Here is a 19243-nt window from a genome sequence, read left to right as displayed (position 1 = left end):
CACACACACACACTATATATATATATATATACTTTAGGATACATTTTCTTTGTTCAAAGCTTAGTCTGGCTTCACCCATTATTTCAAATCAGTTAAACCTAAAAAGAAGTGAAAATTAAGTGAGTTATCAGCTGTTAAAGTGTGTATACATTTTTTTTGGAACACCCTATATATGTGCAACTAATTTTTAAAAAAATATATTTTATTGATTTTTTTACAGAGAGGAAGGGAGAGGGATATAGAGAGTCAGAAACATCGATGAGAGAGAAACATCGACCAGCCGCCTCCTGCATACCCCCCCACTGGGGACGTGCCCGCAACCAAGGTACATGCCCTTGACCGGAATCGAACCTGGGACCCTTCAGTCCGCAGGCCGACGCTCTCTCCACTTGCTGGAGTCCAACCCCAGCAGGTCCAGGGATCCCCAAAGGTGTGGACGGAGTCGGCGAAGAATGAATGACATGGAAACTGGGTTCAGTTCATCAGCATAGCGAGGTTCTCCCTCCAGAATCTCCAGCGAAGTTCTGGTCAGGATCTCCAACCAAGTTCTGGTGCCATGTTCTCTCACTAGGTTCTCCAGCCAGGTTCTCCAGGTTCTCCAGCCAGGTTCAGTCACCAGGTTCTTTTGCCATGTTCTGTCTAGGTTCTCCAGTGAAGTTCTGTAGCCAGGTTCTGTCCAGGATCTTTTGCCATGTTCTCTGGCTAGGTTCTGGTTAGGATCTGATGTTGATGTGATGGGGATCTGATGTTTATTGTCTTGTTACATCCGTATTTATACCAGCCGATTTTAATCCTGTCAATTTCTATTACAAAGGTTAGGGCGTTTCTTATCTCCATTCCAGGGAGTAAAGATTATGTAGCTTAACTACCCGCCTGGCACTTAATTAAGGGGTTGTATCCCCTCCCTAACCTCAGGGAAAAATCCCCACCTGGGGAAACAACCTTTCTCGGAGAGGTGACCTTGGTTAAAACACATAGTGCTAAGGGGAGCAAACATATTAAGAACAGTATGCTATATACGCCAGGTCCATTGAAACATATGCTGTGCAGATGTTTCTTTCCTGCAGCGACTGTGTCAAGCAGCAAGGATGGACCGGCTCCCAGCAAATTCCCCCTTTTTTATTTTTTAAATGATAGCGCATGCAAATCAGTGGCCACCTCTCAGATTGGGCTGTTTAAGACTTGGAAGAAGAGATCCTCATCAGATCCTGATCAGATCCTAACCAGAACCTAGCCAGAGAACATGGCAAAAGATCCTGGACAGAACCTGGCTACAGAACTTCACTGGAGAACCTAGACAGAACATGGCAAAAGAACCTGGATAGAACCTGGCTAAAGAACCTGGTGACTGAACCTGGCTGGAGAACCTGGAGAACATGGCTGGAGAACCTAGCGAGAGAACATGGCACCAGAACTTGGTTGGAGATCCTGACCAGAACTTCGCTGGAGATTCTGGAGGGAGAACCTCGCTATGCTGATGAACTGAAACCAGTTTCCATGTCATTCCTTCTTCGCCTACTCCGTCCACACCTTTGGGGATCCCTGGACCCGCTGGGGCTTGGACCCCAACAGATTCTGGTCAAGGGCACATGCCCAAGTTGTAGGCTCGATCCCTAGTAAGGGAAATGCAGGATGCAGCCAATCAATGATTCTCTCTCATCATTGATGTTTCTCTCTCTCTCTTCCTCACTGAAATCAATAAAAAAATATATATTTTAAAAGTAACTCATACAACTCAAGAACAAAAATCAAATAATTGGATTAAAAAATAAAGAGGACCTGAATAGAAAGGCATACAGATAGCCAGAAGATGTATGAAAAGATGCTTGACATCACTAATTATAAGGGATATGCAAATATAATCCACAATGAGAAACTGCCTCATACCTATTAGAATGGCTATTATCAATAAGACAAAAAATAACAAGTGTTGGATTGAATACGGACAAAAGGGACCCCTCATACACTGCTGCTGTGAATGTAAATTGCCGCAGCCACTATAAAAAGCAGTGTGTATGGAGATTCCTAAAAAAATTAAGAATAAAGCTGCCATATGACCCAGAAATTGGTCTTCTGGGTATCTACTCAGAAAATTTGAAAACATAATCACAATTGGTTGCTGGTGGAGAAGGGAGCAGGGACAGATGAATAGGTGGAGCACCAAGGATTTTTAGGGAAGTAAAAAATATTCTGCATAATTGTGGATACATGTCATTATGCATATGTCCAAACCCATAGAATGTACAATACCAAGAGTGAACCCAAAAATGATGTGTCAACATAGGCTTATCCTTGGTTAAAAAAATATACAATTCAGGTGAATGATGTTGACACAGGAAAGGCTGCGTGATGGGAAAGGCTGTGTGATGGTAAGGGATCTCTCTCTCTCTCTCTCTCTCTCTATATATATATATATATATATATATATTAGAGGCCTGGTGCACAAAAATTTGTGCACGGGGTTGGGGGGTGTCCCTCAGCCCTGCCTGTGCCTTCTCGCAGTCTGGGACCCCTCGGGGGATGACCACCTGCTGGTTTAGGCCCACTCCCCGGGGGATTGGGCCTAAGCTGGCAATCAGACATCCCTTTGGCAGCCCAGGAGCCCTTGGGGGATGTCCACTTGCCAGCGGGGAGCAGACCTAAGCTGCAGTCTGACATCCTTAGTGCTGCTGAGGAGGCAGGAGAGGCTCCCACCACCACTGCTGTACTGGCAGCCATCAGCCTGGCTTGTGGCTGAGCAGAGCTCCCCCTGTGGGAGCGCACTGACCACCAGGGGGCAGCTCCTGCATTGAGTGTCTGCCCCCTGGTGGTCAGTGTGTGTCATAGTGACCAGTCATTCCCAGTCTTTCTGCTGTTAGGGTCAGTTTGCATATTACCCTTTTACTATATAGGATAGAGGCCTGGTGCATGGGTGGGGGCCAGCTGGTTTGCCCTTCAGGGTGGGGGTCCCCACTGGGGTGCTACTGGGGTGCCTGGCCAGCCTGGGTGAGGGGCTGATGGCTGTTTTCAGGCTGGCCACACCACCTTTAGGGTGGGGGTCCCCACTGGGGTGCCTGGCCAGTCTGGGTGAAGGGCTGAGGGCCCTTTTCAGGCTGGCCAAGCCTCCCCAGCAACAGAAGCTCCCAGCCTCTCCTTTTTTTCTTTTTCTTTTCTGGGATTTATTTACCTTCTATAATTGAAACTTTGTAGCCTGGAGTGGAGCTCAGAGCCAGCCAGGGCTTGGCTTCCTCCATCGCCAGGGGCAACCCAAGGCTCCAGCTCAGTGGCCACGGCCGGCTGAAAGCAGGTATCTGGGGTTTATTTAGCTTCTATAATTGAAACTTTGTTGCTCTGAGTGTAGCTTAGAGCCGGCCGCGGCAGGCGGGGAACCTTGGCTTCCTCCATCACTGGAGCAAGCAAGCCTCCTGCTCGTTCCAGCTCCGTGGCTGCTGGCCGCCATCTTTGTTGGCAGTTAATTTGCATATCTCGCTGATTAGCCAATGGGAGGCATAGTGAAGGTATGGTCAATTACCATGTTTGTCTATTCAGTTTTGTTGTAAATCCAGAACTGCTCTAAAAAAAAAAAAAATCAAACCTCTGAGAAAGAAAAAGATATATGTACTCCTATGTTCATTACAGCCATTATTCACAACTAGAGGCCCGGTGCATGAAATTGTGCATGGGTGTGGTCCCTAGGCCTGGCCAGTGATCAAAGCGTGAGCATCTGGCATGGAAGGGAAGGTCCCAGCTGACCTCTGGGCCCAGGGCAGCACCTGGGCCCCCATGCCCCCATGTGCCACCCTCCACCTGAATCACAGTGCCACCCACCCCCCACATGGAGTTGCGGTGAGCACAGCTGGGGCACAGCATGGGCCTCTGGACTGCCCAGCAGTGCCACACGGAAGCCGGGTGGGCATCATGCTCTCTCCCAGCTGGCTTCGCAGACCAGCTCCTATGTGAACCCATGGGGAGCCCGACTGGCCCCTACAGTCCCCTGGCGGCTGTGGCCCAGCTTACCCAGAAGAGGCTGCGCAGGTGCGGGGTGGGCTCCTCGCAGGTGCCTGGCACCTGAGCAGGAGGGCTTCCCCGGTGCACGAGCCCTGGCGTCCCGGGGGAGGGTAGCAGGGGGAGTGAAAGCAAGCTCAGTGGACACTCCGCATTCTCACTGCACCTCTGTCCCCATCACCCCCGCCCCCAGGTAGCTGGTGAGAGGTTGCAGAGCATCGCTGACGCCCGCCATGTTCTGCACTGCCCCTGGTGGTCAGCGCACGTCATAGCGAGCAGTGGAACTCCCGGTCTCCTGGTAGAATGATGGCCCAAGGGGACAATTTACATATTAGGCTTTTACTATATAAGGAGGATAGCCAAGACATGGACACAACCTAAGTGTCCTTTGATGCTTGATTGGATAAAGATGTGATGCATATATATAATGAAATATCAATCAGCCATAAAAGATAAAATATTACCATTTATGACATGTGTAGATCATGGGAGTATTATACTAAGTGAAATAAGTCAGATGGAAAAGGACAAGAACCATATATATTATTTCACTCATATGTGGAATATAAAACAAAGCAACAAATTAACAAAAACAAACAAAACAAACCACAAACCTACAGATACAAACAGAATGATGGTTAGAGGGAAAGGGAATTCGGGGGGAGGATGAAGAGGGTAAAGCATATCAAATATATGGTGACAGAAGGATACTAGACCTCAGGTGGGTGAGCACAAAATAGAGTATATAAATGTCATAGTATAGCTGTACATCTGAAATTATTAACCAACTAGAAGCCCATTGCATTAAGATTCATGCAATAGGCCTTCCTTCCCCTGGCTGCCGGCACCGGTTTTCCTCTGGCACACAGGACCCAGGCCTTTGGTCCGGCCACAGTGGTGAAGCCAAGCCTCTTCAGTCTTCACTCCGCGCCTGTGTATGCAAATTAACCACCATCTTTTGTTGGGTTAATTTGCATAGTCACTCTGATTGGCTGGTGGGTGTAGCAGAGTGACACGAATTTGCATGTTTCTTTTATTAGTGTAGATACTATCCCAATACATTTTAAAATTCAACTTAACACTGATAAAAGAATGAATTTACTAGGTGTGCCAAAAATGAAAAATATTTAGCAAATCTATGCTCACAGGTTTGTTGTGTTCAAATGTAAGCAAAAACATATATTAAAATCATATAAAACATTATTTAGTAACTAGTCCACAGGGTAAGATGCAAAACATTAATATTTTAAGCTCTATAAGGATGAACACACCCTACAACAGAAAAAAAAATCACTTGACTTCCACATATATTTTCATGAATGTATTAACACTGTAGGAGATTGAATAGCATAGGCTAGGTATGTGGTTCCCAAACTTTGCTAACATACTGGAATCACCTGGGGAATCTTTAAAGAATACAATTGAAAACAGTATGTATGGAGGTTCCTAAAAAAATTAAGAATGGAGCTGCCATATGACCCAGCAACTGGTCTTCTGGGTATCTATGATCAGTCATTGTTATTTAATTGGCATAAAGAAGGACTTGGGCATTGGATGTTGTAAAAGTGTCCCAGATGACTCTAATGTGCAACAAAACTTGGAAATCATTAAACTAAGTTGTGATTTAAATCTTTAAACTAAGATTTTAAAAAAATCTCCAAACTTTCAATGACTTAAAAATAAAAGTTTATTTCTCATTCATGCTGCAAGTCCAACGTGAAGAGATCCACCATCTCCAATAGTGATATCTCAACCCCAGGCCTCAGGGTCCACCACAACAGGGAGGCATGAAACCCATATATTGGCTCTTAAATGACTCATTTCAATTCTCCCTAACATTTCAGTGGCTGAAGCAAGCCACTTACCCATGAAGTACTTCAAGAGGATGTGGAAGTATAATTCTCCACATGCCCAGATGGGAACAAGAAATATCAGAATAATATCTCTCATCCCTTAATTTTTATTTATCCTCACCCAAGGAAATGTTTTTTATCAATTTTAGAGAGAGGGAGAGATATAGTGACACGAGAAACACTGATCAGCTGCCTCCCGCATGCATCCCAACCTGGGACTGAACCCACAACCCAGGTATGTTGCCCTGACTGGGAATCGAATCCATAACTTTTGGTGTATGGGAGGATGTTCCAACCAACCAGGCCAGGGCTCTCCCATCTTTTTAAAGTTAGTATATGCTTGCTATAATGATTTCCCCTGGTGCTAAAGACGGGAATGTTTTTGTTTCCCCAAAATTTATATTGAAACTTAATTCCCAGGGTGATGGTATTTGGAGGTGGGGCAGCTGGAGGTGATTAGGTCATGAGGGCAGAGCCCTAATGAATGGGACCTGTGCCTTTACAAGAGAGAACCCAGAGAGCTCCCTCCTCATGCCCACACAGCAAGATGGCTATGAACCACCTCACCAGACATCAAATCTGCAGGTGTTTTGATCTTAAACTTCACAGCCTTCAGAACTATGAGAAATGTTTCTGCTGTTTATAAGCCACCCAGTCTATGGTATTTTGTTACGGGAGCCTGGATGAACTAAGACACCTTGCCACATCTTTTGGTACTAGGCCTCAATTCTTCAATTTTCTTCTTTTTCATGAACCAATCTTACATCTACAAATAACTTGACATTACTGAATGGTACATTATATTTCCTTTATAGCCTGCACTGTACTTAAGTTAATCAAGTAGCTTTAAAAACAGTGTGATGGTCTTTACTTCTAAATCTGGTTTGACTGCCCTCACCGGTTTGGCTCAGTGGATAGAGTGTCGGCCCATGTACTGAAGGGTCCGGGTTTGATTCTAGTCAAGGTCATGTGGGCTCATGCGGGAGGCAACCAATTGATGTTTCTCTCTCGCTATCTCTCCCTCTCTCTCTAAAAATCAATGGAAAAATATCCTTGGGTGACGATTAACAAAATAAAAAATAAATCTGGTTTGACTTTGTATTGGTAGCTGCGGATGACCCCAAGAAATAGGCACCTGCTGTCAACTTATTCCACTATTCCTCCTTCCTTCCAGAACAAAACACTCAATTCTTGCCAGTTTGCTCTGCTCTGAATTCTCCCTTGAATAAGAATTCTTGCTCAGCTGGTGTGGCTCAGAGGTTGAGCGTCTATCTATTAATCTCTTTTATCAGGTCACGGTTTGTTTTCTGGTCATGGCACATGCCCAGGTTGGGGGCTTGATCCCCAGTGGCCAGGGGGGGGAGGGGCATGCAGGAGGCAGCAGACCAATGATTCTCTCATCATAGATGTTTCTATCTATCTCTTCCTCTCCCTTCCTCTCTGAAATAAAAAAAATATATATATTAAAAATGTTCTTAATATTTCTACCTGTCTTTCTAGTATTTTACTAAGTCAAAGAAATACAGGAGTCTGCTCTTACTCAGTTTTTAAAAAAATGTTTTTAGCCGAAACCGGTTTGGCTCAGTGGATAGAGCGTCGGCCTGCGGACCGAAAGGTCTCAGGTTCGATTCCGGTCAAGGGCATGTACCTGGGTTGCGGGCACATCCCCAGTGGGAGATGTGCAGGAGGCAGCTGATGGATGTTTCTCTCTCATCGATGTTTCTAACTCTCTATCTCTCTCCCTTCCTCTCTGTAAAAAATCAATAAAAGTCAAAGAAATACAGGAGTCTGCTCTTACTCAGTTTTTAAAAAAATGTTTTTATTGATTTTAGAGAGAGAGGGACATAGACACATTGATGAAAGAAAAACGTCATCTATATGCTGCCTCCTACCTATTGAGCTTGCAATCCAGGCATGTGCCCTGACTGGGGATCGACCCAGTGACCTCTTGGTTCATAGGTCAACACTCAACCACTGAGCCACACTGCCAGGCCCCCCTTATTCAGTTTTTCTTTCTGTGGTTTCAGTTACTGTGGTCAATTGTGTTCTGAAAATATTAAATGGAAAATTCCAAAAACAAACCATTCACAAGTTTTAAACTGCACACCACTCTGAGTAGGGTGATGAAATCTCACTACTCTGCCTGGGTTGTGAATCATCTCTATGTCCAGCATATCCACGCTGTATATGCTATAACCCACCCAACCGTTAGCCACTTAATGGCTGTCTTAGTTGTCATAGGGAAAGAGACCACATTCATGTAACTTTTATTATAGTATATTGTTATAGTTGTTCTATTTTATTATTATTGTTAATCTTACTGTGCATAGTTTATAAATTAAATTTTATCACATGTATGTATGTGTAGGAAAAAATGTATATGCAGGGTTCAGTACTATCTGCAGTTTCAGGCATCTACTGGGGGTCTAGGCATGTATCCCACTTGGATAAAAGGGGACTACTGTATTTTAAATCTCATTTCAAGCAGACTTTCATCGCCAAACACTCTTTTTTATTTCTACCACCTAACACTTACTCCCTGAGGATCATGTATTTAAAAGAAAAACCAAACAAAATGGGTAGTCAAAGAACACCTCAGTGATTTTTATATTGATGTGTGCTCAGTAATTTTTTACCAATTAAATGGATTAAATCATTACAGAAATAAAGAAAATTCTTTTAAAAAATGAGTCTAAGAATTTTGGTGGGAACAGTAACTCTGGTGAAAATAACAAAGTTTCTATGATATTACCTCTGAGATAAACATTTTATAAATGATTAATAAGTTTATTATAAACTGTGCTATAAATGGGAATTAACCAAAACAACTGTTAGGCTTCTAAGCCAAAAAAACATTACACTGTTTCAGAATGCATTATTTAACATTTTATTAGAAAAATATTTTAAAGTAATATATTATAAAAGTAATGTGTCAATTTCTAATATCAGAAATAAATGTTGAAAGCAATTATATGTACATATATGCACACATACACTCCACAAAGAAAAAAATTAAAATGCCACTCAAATTTAATGCATTAGATCTTGACCAAAGCTTGATAGAAACTTTGGGGCATCAGCAAACTCAGTCATCTGTTTTGCTTTTCCTTTACATACCAGATTAAATATTAGCCCTGGAAAATGAAAACCTTTATCAATGCAAATGAAATAAAAATAATTTCAAATGTAAACCTGATGAAAATAATTAATTGTAATATGAATTGGTTTTGATAATCAAATGTCTGGCATTATCATTATATCATTTTGTCATCATATGAAAATATAACCAAAACAATCATAGTCCATGTTTGGAACACATTTACCTCATCCTCACATCTCTAGGTTTATTATTTGAAATACCAGAATAAAATATTTTACTCTATTTTTAAAGTCTATATTTACTTTAGAACTAAGAAAAACTTTACTTCAGATAATACAAATAATATTAATACTTTAACTCATTTACTACAACCTGGTTTTTAAGGATTTATTTAAAGTTTTAATACAGTAATATTTTAGGATCAAAAAAGCCATATTATATATTCAAAGGCAATTTTCCTAAACTTGCCTTCTAAATTAATAAAGGATTTCTTGAGTGAAAAACTTATAACAAAGCCAAAATTGATTAAATTTAAAATGTCTTTATTCATTTATATGGTAAATACTGTCTCCTCCTAAAAAACAATGACATTTGTCTTTCAATATGTCAAACTTCAATATGTCATGTGTCTTTTTATTTCATATGTTAACATGATCTAAGATGCAGGACACAAAAATCAATTTTAATAGGCATTATTAAATAATTTCCCACATACGCAGAACTTTGGAAAATGGTTAAAATTAGAGATGAATGTTAAATGTGGGCACATGAACGTTCTGTATACACCAATGAACTTAACAGAAGATGAGTTCCCACTGATTTCTGGTAACCAACTTGCTTTCTGTGACTCTTTAAATACCCAATTCCAAATCTTCCAGCTCCTGGAGAAGGGCTTTCTCTTTTTGAATTTTCTCCAACTAGAAAAGTTTAAAACAATAAAGTTATTAAAAAGGAAATAAAATAATTACTGGCTCTATAGCCAAATAGCAAAGAAGAAAATATTTACAGAGAATATAGCTGACAGTTTATCAGATCCACTGGTAAATAGATTTAAAAGTACAGATTGGATGCCCAGCCGGTGTGGTTCAGTGGTGAAGTGTTGACCTATGAACCAGGAGGTCACAGTTTGATTCCAGTCAGGGCACATGACAGTAGAGGACATGTAGGAGGCGGCCAATCAATGATTCTCTCTCATCATTGATGTTTCTATCTCCCTCTTACTTCCTCTCTGAAAATCAATTAAAAAAACAAAAATAAAAGTGCAGATTAGAAACATGTTCTAATTTGTTATCTGGCATGAATCAAGGGGGCAAAGGAAAGAAGCTGTCTTTAAGTCTTTTTTTTTTTTCAGTGTATTTTTATTTATTTCAGAGAGGAAGGGAGAGGGAGAGAGAGAGAGAGAGAGAAAGAGAGAGAAACATTAATGATAAGAAAGAATTATTGATTAGCTGCCTCCTGCATGCCCCCCCACTGGGGATTGAACCCGCAATCCTGGCATGTGCCCTGACCAGGAATTGAACCATGACCTCCTGGTTTACAGATCCATGCTCAACCACTGAGCCAGAAGCTGTCTTACTGCATTCCTTCAGGTCCAGTAAACTTTCCAGTCTACACCTGGGGTTTAAAAGAGCTGAGGAAAGGAAGAGGGAAGGGAAAAAAAAAAAAAAAAAAAAAGAGCAGTGCAACCTGAGACAGTAAAGAAGAGAATTTTCTATTTGTCTAACATAATAAATGCTCTTATTTTCAGCAGCAATAGCATTAATACACCTCTTAGAAACAGTGACGTTCTCAGTCACTTATCTACATCATGTCTCCCTCTATCCCTGTTTAAGAGTAAAAACATTAAAAAATATATGGCATATATTTTCCAAGAGACGTTTTTAAAACCTATGTGTTCTTTTACCCAATGAAACAATTGCTTATAATAAAAAGGGGAAGAGTAGTCATGACTATGAGCTCAAGTTAAAAATGCAGAAAATACCTGATTTTTTTCTAGCTGTTTTCCAGTTGCTGCTTGTTCTTTCAGTTGTTCGATTGCTTTCAGTTTCTACAAATATCAAGAGGAAGGAAGAGTAAGTCATTTTAGAATGCAAATGTCCTTATTAACAACTCAATTATATGAATGTGAACCCTGAATAAGGAGAATCAATTATCTTACATTTGTATTAAGAATAGTCTGTTAAAATGCTAAGGTAAACTATTTTTTTAAATTAAATGCAAATTAGATATATTAACAATATGGGGGGATAGTGGGGGAATGTAAAGTACAGCATAGGGAATATAGTCAATAATATTGTAATAAGTATGCATGGTGGCAGGTGGGTACTAGCCTTATTGGGGACATGGGGAATCACTTCATAAGTTGTATAAATGTCTGACCACTATGCTGTACACCGGAAACTAATATAATATTGACTGTCAACTTTAATTGAAAAACGAAATAAATGAATAAATAAATAAATAAATAAAATGTGCTCCAACTCTGGGAAAAAAGAATATAGATTTGGTGAAATATTTTCTAAGCTTTTAATTAATGTTATATATGTATGTGTGTGTGTGCGTGTGTATATATGTACATATATGTATGTAAATATATCACCAACTTCATTATTTATTTTAGCACCTCATTGTACCCGGATGACATCTTTGGCTTTAAGAGAAACTTAATAGTGCAACCTGGGAAGGGCTCTAGAGACCTGATTTTTTTTAAAAAATATATTTTATTGATTTTTTACAGAGAGGAAGGGAGAGGGATAAAGAGTTAGAAATATCGATCAGCTGCCTCCCGCACACCCCCCACTAGGGATGTGCCTGCAACCCAGGTACATGCCCTTGACCGGAATCGAACCCGGGACCCTTCAGTCCGCAGGCCGACGCTCTAGCCATTGAGCCAAACCGGTCAGGGCTAGAGACCTGATTTTACCTGGTTGCAATTTGATAAGCTAATCAACTTATTTCTGTCTCTGTTTGCTCATCTTTAAAACTGGGACAAATGTCTGTTCCCACCTGTCTTGTATGTGTCTAATAAAATACTAAGTATAAAAGTATTCAGCATATTTCTGTACAAATGTACATTATTTATTACTCCAAAACCAATAATGAGAAGACTAATAGGCATTAGATGACTGTGAATAGAATTTAAATCAGCGCCATTCCTATGACAGCATTTCATAGTGAGAAAGCAACGAGAACTGCTATAAACTTCTTAGATGCCTCTTTACGTGTCTAAATATTATTTTCTTTATAGAATCCTCACACATTTCTTTCAATAAACACATCTGACTTGCACTGAATTCTCACCTTCTTTAGGTTCTTGATTTTTTTGTCTATGTCAGGGTCTCCAGAAATTGGCTGAGAGACCGTATTTTGAGCTGAGCTCTGTGATGTAGGTGTAGGTGACAAATCCAGACTCTTGTCACTTCTTGCTTCCTGCAGGAAAAATTCAATTGTCCAAAATGAAAACACTGCCTTGGTACATAACATGCAGAAACCAAAATGTGATTTTTATCTTTTATGCTACATTTTATATAAAGAAGGGATCTGAATTGAAGGTCTTATAAAATATGTGACACTGTACCACAATAAATACCATGCAGCTTAAAAAAGTACCACAGTACAATGAGACACCCAAAAGGTTTTTATATAATAATTATAATAGAGAAGACTTTGCTAGATCTAGAATTTAAAGTAACGTATCAAAATTTTTTAAAAAACATTATCCTATCTAATAAAAGAGAAACATGGTAATTAGCGTACAACCGCTACCCTTCCCATTGGCTAATCAGGGCGATATGCAAATTAACTGCCAGCCAAGATGGCAGCCGGCAGCCAGGCAGCTGGAAGCGAACACGAGGCTTGCTTGCTTCAGTGAAGGAGGACTCCAATGTTCCCCGCCTGCCTTGCCGGCCTCTGAGCTGGCAGTTTGAAACATTGTAACAAATATAGAAGCTAAACAAAACCCCAGAAACCAGCTTTCAGCCGGCCGGGATCTCAGAGCTGGAGATGATACAGTGTTTTGATTATAGAACGGAAACAAACCAGATACCTGCTTTCAGCAGCAGAGGCCTTGGCCCAGAATAAAAAAAAAAAAGAAAAAAAAGGAGTGGTTGGGAGCTTCAGTCACCCACCAGCCTGAAAACAGCCCTCAGCCCCTCACCCAGACTGGCCAGGCACCCCAGTGGGGACCCCCACCCTGAAGGGTGTGTGACCAGCTGCAAACAGCCATCATCCCCTCATCTAGGCTGGCCAGGCACCCCAGTGGGGACCCCCACCCTGATCCAGGACACCCTTCAGGGCAAACCAGCCAGCCCCTACCCATGCACCAGGCCTCTATCCTATATAGTAAAAGGTAATATGCCTCCCGGCACCGGGATCAGCGCGACAGGGGGCAGCGCCCAAACCCCCTGATCGTCCTGTGGCTCTGTGTGTGACAGGGGGCGGGTCCACAACCTCCCTATCCGCCCTGCTCTGTTCGTGACAGGGGAAGGCGCCCCAACCCCCTGATCAGCCCTGCTCTGTGCCTGATAGGGGGGAGCTCCCCAACCCCCTGATTGCCCTGCGGCTCTGTGTGTGACAGGGTGCGGTGCCCCCCCGCCCCCCCACGGGCCCTGCTCTGTGTGTGACAGGGTAGAGCCATAACCTCTCCATCGGCCCTGCCCTGAGTGTGAGAGTGGCGGCGCCCCAACCCCCTGATCGGCCCTGCTCTGTGGGTGATAGAGGGAGGTGCCCCAAGCCCCTGATTCGCCCTGCTCTGTGCGTGACAGGGGGGAGCTCCCCAACCCCCTGATGGACCCTGCTCTGTGCGTGACAGGGTACGGAGCCCCAACCCCCCTGATTGGCCCTGCTCTGTGCGTGAAAGTGGGTGGCGCCGCAACCTCCCCATCGACCCCGCCTTGAGTGTGACAGGGGGCGGTGCCCCAACCCCCCAATTGGCCCTACCCTGAGTGTGACTGAGGGTGGCATCGCAACCTCCCAATCCGCCCTGCTCTGTGCATGACAGGGGGCGGCGCCCCAACTCCCCAATCGGCCCTGCTCTGAGCCCGACCAGGGGCTGCACCTAGGGATTGGGCCTGCCCTCTGCCACCCAGGAGCAGGCCTAAGCCAGCAGGTCGTTATCTCCCGAGGGGTCCCAGACTGCGAGGGCACAGGCTGGGCTGAGGGACCCCCTTCCCCCCCGAGTGCACAAATTTTTGTGCACCGGGCCTCTAGTGTAATAATAAAAGAACAAATGAAAAGAAATGAAATGGCCATAGCAGGGTAATCTAGGAGGTTTCTGCATTAGCCAATAAGTACTCAAAATGTCTAGATATTTTGGGAGGTGCCATTATATGGATGCTTTGGAAATGTGAGAAGGCTTTTCTCATGAAGGTATTTGAAATTTGACTCTTGTAATAGCCTCAAAAACTATAATGCATATGCATAATCAAGTGCATGTAATGAATGATGCTACAGGACAAGTCCTATAGAGATCCTATATAATACAAGGCTAATATGCAAATCAACTGAACAGCGAACGACTGGTGGCTATGACGTGCACTGACCACCAGACAGCAGATGCTCAACGCAGGAGCTGCCCCTGGTGGTCAGTGCACTCCCACAGAGGGAGCATCGCTCAGCCAGAAGCTGGGCTCATGGCTGGCGAGTGCAGCGGCAGTGGCGGGAGCCTCTCCCACCTCCGTGGCAGTGCTAATGATGTCCAACTGATGGCTTAGGCCTGCTCCATGGGGCTCCCAGACTGCGAGAGGGCGCAGGGGACCCCCCGCCCCGAGTGCACAAATTTCATGCACTGGGCCTCTAGTTTATTTATAATCAGGTCAGCTGAACTCTGCAACAAAGTGCCATGGAAGCACTCCCTCTACCCCCGCCCCCCCCCTCATTGGGTGCCATATTGTTGTTGAACGTGAACGTGAACCAGGATCAAGGCAGATCTGCCGGACCGGTCGGGAAATGGGTTCTTGCAAAGTCACAAGAAAAGCCCTTTAGAGACTCACGCATAGGAAGATATAAGGTACAGTGGCAGATTTAATGGAAGGGCACAGATGCCCCTGAAGAGGCTGCCACATTGCTTCATCCACAACCAGGTGGTTCAGCTCCCTCTCGCTGAGGAAGAAGTCCAGACTCTGGTACAAGAAACCTGCACTTGTCCTCACTAAGCCCAGGAGGAGGGCCAGGGACCAGAGATGCTGTGCCATCACCTTGGCATTGGCTCTGAAGCTTCCGTAGCCTAGCTTAGTCTCAAAGTGATCAGAACTCTGGTGATCTTTCTAGCCTCATCCCTCCTAACTGAGGAATCATGATTTGAACCACTTTTATTTACCCTAAAGTACTCTAAACTCTTGTTTCCTATCTTTTGTGTTCACTATTCTTGTTGACTGTTCCTTGTGCCTAGAATACCTTTAGGGGACCTGGCTGACCCTACTTATCCTTTAGGCCTCACTCCCAAATTTTCTGCCTCTCCAGAGACCAGATTAGTTGCACAACATGTAGATGTATCCCTTTATAACACTACTAGAGGCTCAATGCACAAAATTCATGCAAGGGGCTTGGCCCTTGCCGCCGCTGCAGCCACTTCTGCCTTGGCCCCGGCCACCGAGGCTTTGTCCGGAAGGTTGTCTGGAAGGACGTCCAGTCTCATTAGCATATTACACTTTTATTATTATAGATATGCACTATCTGTACCTGAGGTTTCCTTGTTCACTGTTCTACTTGTGCCTCAGAATAATATGTGCTTTACTGCACATGCTAAATAAATGAAAGAGAAGAATGACATTCCTTTTGCATTTCAGACAAGACATGCATTTTGACAAAAGGGGAACAAAGTTATTTAAGTCTTTATTGCTCTCAAGCTAGGGCTTCTACTTCTTTATAGAGTTCCCAGTGGAATACACAGAACCCCAAGAATCCAAAACCTCTTGTTCAGAGTTCCCAAAGCATCCGGGGAACATGGAACAAGTGTCACTCCTAGATTTCCAAATCTAAAAATTTGTGCCTGAGAGTTTTTAGAGTACAAAATCATGTTTAGAAAGTCATTTTATTTGAACTTTTTTTAATACACTCCAATGCAGCAAACATTAATTCCTTACCTTCTACAGAAAACATATTACCGAGCACTTTAACAAAGTATTTAGAAAGAAACTAGTTTCTACTCTTAAGGAGAACAGTGAATAAAAGGAGAAAAGAAATATTTTGCTATCAAAATTCACTTTTGACATCAGGTTAAAAATTTTTAAATTTAGTTATTTGTAATGTAAGAAGTAACATTAATGTTAGAAATATGAAAGACTATTAAAATTAAGCAAAATATAAAATTTAAATTTCTACCATACTTTAAATACCAAGAATAAGTTAAAATGTCTGCATTATAATACTTAAATTCTGGTCATTCTCTGGAAAGGTTATGTAAAACTAAATTTTTAGTTTCAATTCTTTTTGGTACAGTTGGTAAACTTATAAAACCATCACCAGTTTATAAAAGTACTTGGTTAGATTATATACATCTGACTCCTTTATCTTTGGTTAGTATATTCGGAGCCAGGCTGAGAAGGTGTGGTCACGGTGACACTGTCATGGACCACTTACTTTGTTTTATCACACAGTCATAACTTTTGCTAACTCCAGCCAGTCATCTCAAAAATGCATACTGAAAGGATTATCTTGCAAGTAGAAAACCTTTGCCATCACTGGGAAAACACACAAAGAGCAACTCTATAAATGATGGTATTATCTTTGGTATGTAACAGGTGTGGATGACAGCATGTTGTATGGGGTGGGGTTGGTTTTTGTAATTATTATATTTTACATTAATGGCACTGCTTGTTTTTTTCAAAACATCCACATGGGCTCTCTTTAAGAAAATGTAAATGTTTTAAAATAATTGATTTTTATAAATAAGAGATACTGATTAAATGACTCCCGACACAAATTTTATCAGAAAAACACACAAAATAAACATCTAACATTTTATTAGTGCAGTACAAATGATAGTCATATTGAAAATATCTGATAACAAGAAGAAATATCATTTATAAGATAGGATTCTAAGGTGGGTGGGTTTCAGAAGGCCCTTAAATCTCTATTAGAAAGAATCTTGCTCAGCTGCTATGGAAAGTAGTATGGAGGTTCCTCAAGAAATTAAAAACAGAGGTATCTTATGGCCCAGCAATCCCACTTTTGGGTATATATTCAGAGGAAATAAAATCATTATCTCAAAGAGATACCTGTACTCCCATGTTCACTATTATGCACAATAGCCCAGGTTATAAAAAATAAGGTAAAAAAGGGAAATCCTTCCATTTGCATTAATAAGAATGAACTGGTGGCATTATGCTAAATTAAATAAGCCAGACAAAGATAAGATACTGCATGGTATCACTTTGTATGTAGAATCTAAAAAAAAAAGTTAAAATTCAAATTTAGTATGGTAGTTGCAAGGGGATGGGGTGTGGGAGAGTGTAGAGGTTGATAAAACTTTCAGTTATAAGATAGTGTCTAAGGAGCTAATGTAGAATATGGTGACTATAGTTGATAAAACAATACTGTAGCATTAAAATTTTCTGAAAGAGTAGAACTTAATGTTCTCACCCCCCAAAAAGATAAATGTGTGAGGTGATGGACTGAAGTATGGTAGCAATCATCTCAGGTAGAAGCTATAGTTTACCTTTAACCCTCCTGTTTGGCTTATGTACCTATTTGCTTTGTTTAACAATGGACAGGTTACTTTGATTTTCTGAATTATATAAATCATCCCATTCGATTAAATGCCTTATTGATTGTAATGTGAATATCCCATGGGTTGTGGTCATACTGGTCTTAGAAAGCACATTTTTCCTTCACCTGGGAAGGACAGCACAGTTATCCCAAGGTCAGAGGGCTCTAGACCCAAAACTGTAATTTAGATAACATGCCTAAGTTTAACCCAGGTTACCCAAGGGCTCTAGACCCAAAACAGTAATTTAGATAACATGCCTAAATTTAACCGAGGTTACCCAAGGGCTCTAGATCAGGGGTGGGCAAACTTTTTGACTCGAGGGCCACAATGGGTTCTTAAACTGAACCGGAGGGCCAGAACAAAAGCATGGATGGAGTGTTTGTGTGAACTAATATAAATTCAAAGTAAACATCATTACATAAAAGGGTACGGTCTTTTTTTTTTTTCAGTTTTATTCATTTCAAACAGGCCGGATCCGGCCCTCGGGCCGTAGTTTGTCCACGGCTGCTCTAGATAATGTGTTTATAACATGCTGTTTCTGCTTCTGTAAACTGCTTTTTGCAAACTAGGTTCCTCATTCCAGACCCGAGGGCTTTAGATAATGTATTTCTGTCAATTCAGTGACCCCGACACCCAAAACTATAATTAACATGCTTAATTCTGCTTCTGTAAACTGCTTTTTGCGAGCCAGGTTCCTCATTCCAAACCCTGGGATGTAATCAATACCTTTGTGATTTTTTGCCTATATAACCTTGGAGCTGCGACCATCTTGTTACTATGAGATTTGGGGAATGGCCCCTCATAGTCCCGGATTGCAATAAATGTGACTCTTTAATTCGACTTCTTGAGGTGTCCTTCTGTGATTCTCGGGGTACATTACAACAGGACCTGTAATTAACTTGATTGTGGGAACCCTTTTACCATGTACATATATATCAAATCATCACGTTGTACACTTTAAAAATGTTATTTGTCAATTATATTAGCTAGAAAAAAAGTAAGAAGGAAAGTTACCTACGAGTTATAAGGATAATGTAACTTGTAACATTCAGGGCCATAATGATGAAAGGACAAGTCCTGCTTCACACAAGTTTAATACGTGGAGTAGATTATTTTACTCAGAATGACCTAAACCTGAGCTATTTAAAGATATTTCTGGATGAAATCTATTAACTACAAAAGAGCACACTGATTTTTTAAGTCCACATTTTAGCAGAATATGGTTGCAAATGCAATTCTACACCTAAAAACAGTTACTTGCCTACCAAAATACATAAGCAACCTAGAACTGTCAAAAAAGTTAAAGTATTACCAGCAAAATAGTACTGTTTGAATCTCAAATATGTAGTTACTATGACTTCACTAACCAGAGTCCCAGCCCAGCAGGTGTGACTGTAAGCCATACAGGATTACAGTTTGTCAACTATTACAGTGGCTTTGCAACTACAAAATCGAATTAAAAATTATTTTAAGTCCAGCTGGTGTGGCTCAGTGGGTTGAGCACTGACCTATGAACCAGGAGGTCATGGTTCGATTCCTGTGCAGAGCACATGCCTGGACTGTGGCTCTATCTCCAGTGTGGGGGCATGCAGAAGGCAG

The 19243-nt window shown here is 41.9% G+C and overlaps 1 protein-coding gene across 5 annotated transcripts in view; it reads right to left on the bottom strand.

The window, feature by feature from the left end:
• Positions 1 to 8849: 8849 nt before the first annotated feature.
• The window catches only part of EIF2A (eukaryotic translation initiation factor 2A), a 57950-nt gene continuing 47556 nt past the window's right edge, over positions 8850 to 19243 (bottom strand). For all 5 annotated transcript variants that reach the window (XM_014455804.2, XM_006088667.3, XM_014455805.2 and 2 more), the window contains 3 exons: positions 12238 to 12366; positions 10919 to 10984; positions 8850 to 9854 (listed from right to left, as the gene is read on the bottom strand). In XM_014455804.2, the coding sequence (XP_014311290.1) occupies positions 9789 to 9854; positions 10919 to 10984; positions 12238 to 12366 (261 nt within the window). In that variant the 3' untranslated portion in view covers positions 8850 to 9788. The remainder of the gene's footprint in view (positions 9855 to 10918; positions 10985 to 12237; positions 12367 to 19243) is intronic.

This window comes from Myotis lucifugus, unplaced genomic scaffold (assembly GCF_000147115.1).
Source record: "Myotis lucifugus unplaced genomic scaffold, Myoluc2.0 scaffold_50, whole genome shotgun sequence".
Taxonomy (NCBI): Eukaryota; Metazoa; Chordata; class Mammalia; order Chiroptera; family Vespertilionidae; genus Myotis; species Myotis lucifugus.
This window is presented reverse-complemented; position numbering and strand designations above follow the sequence as displayed.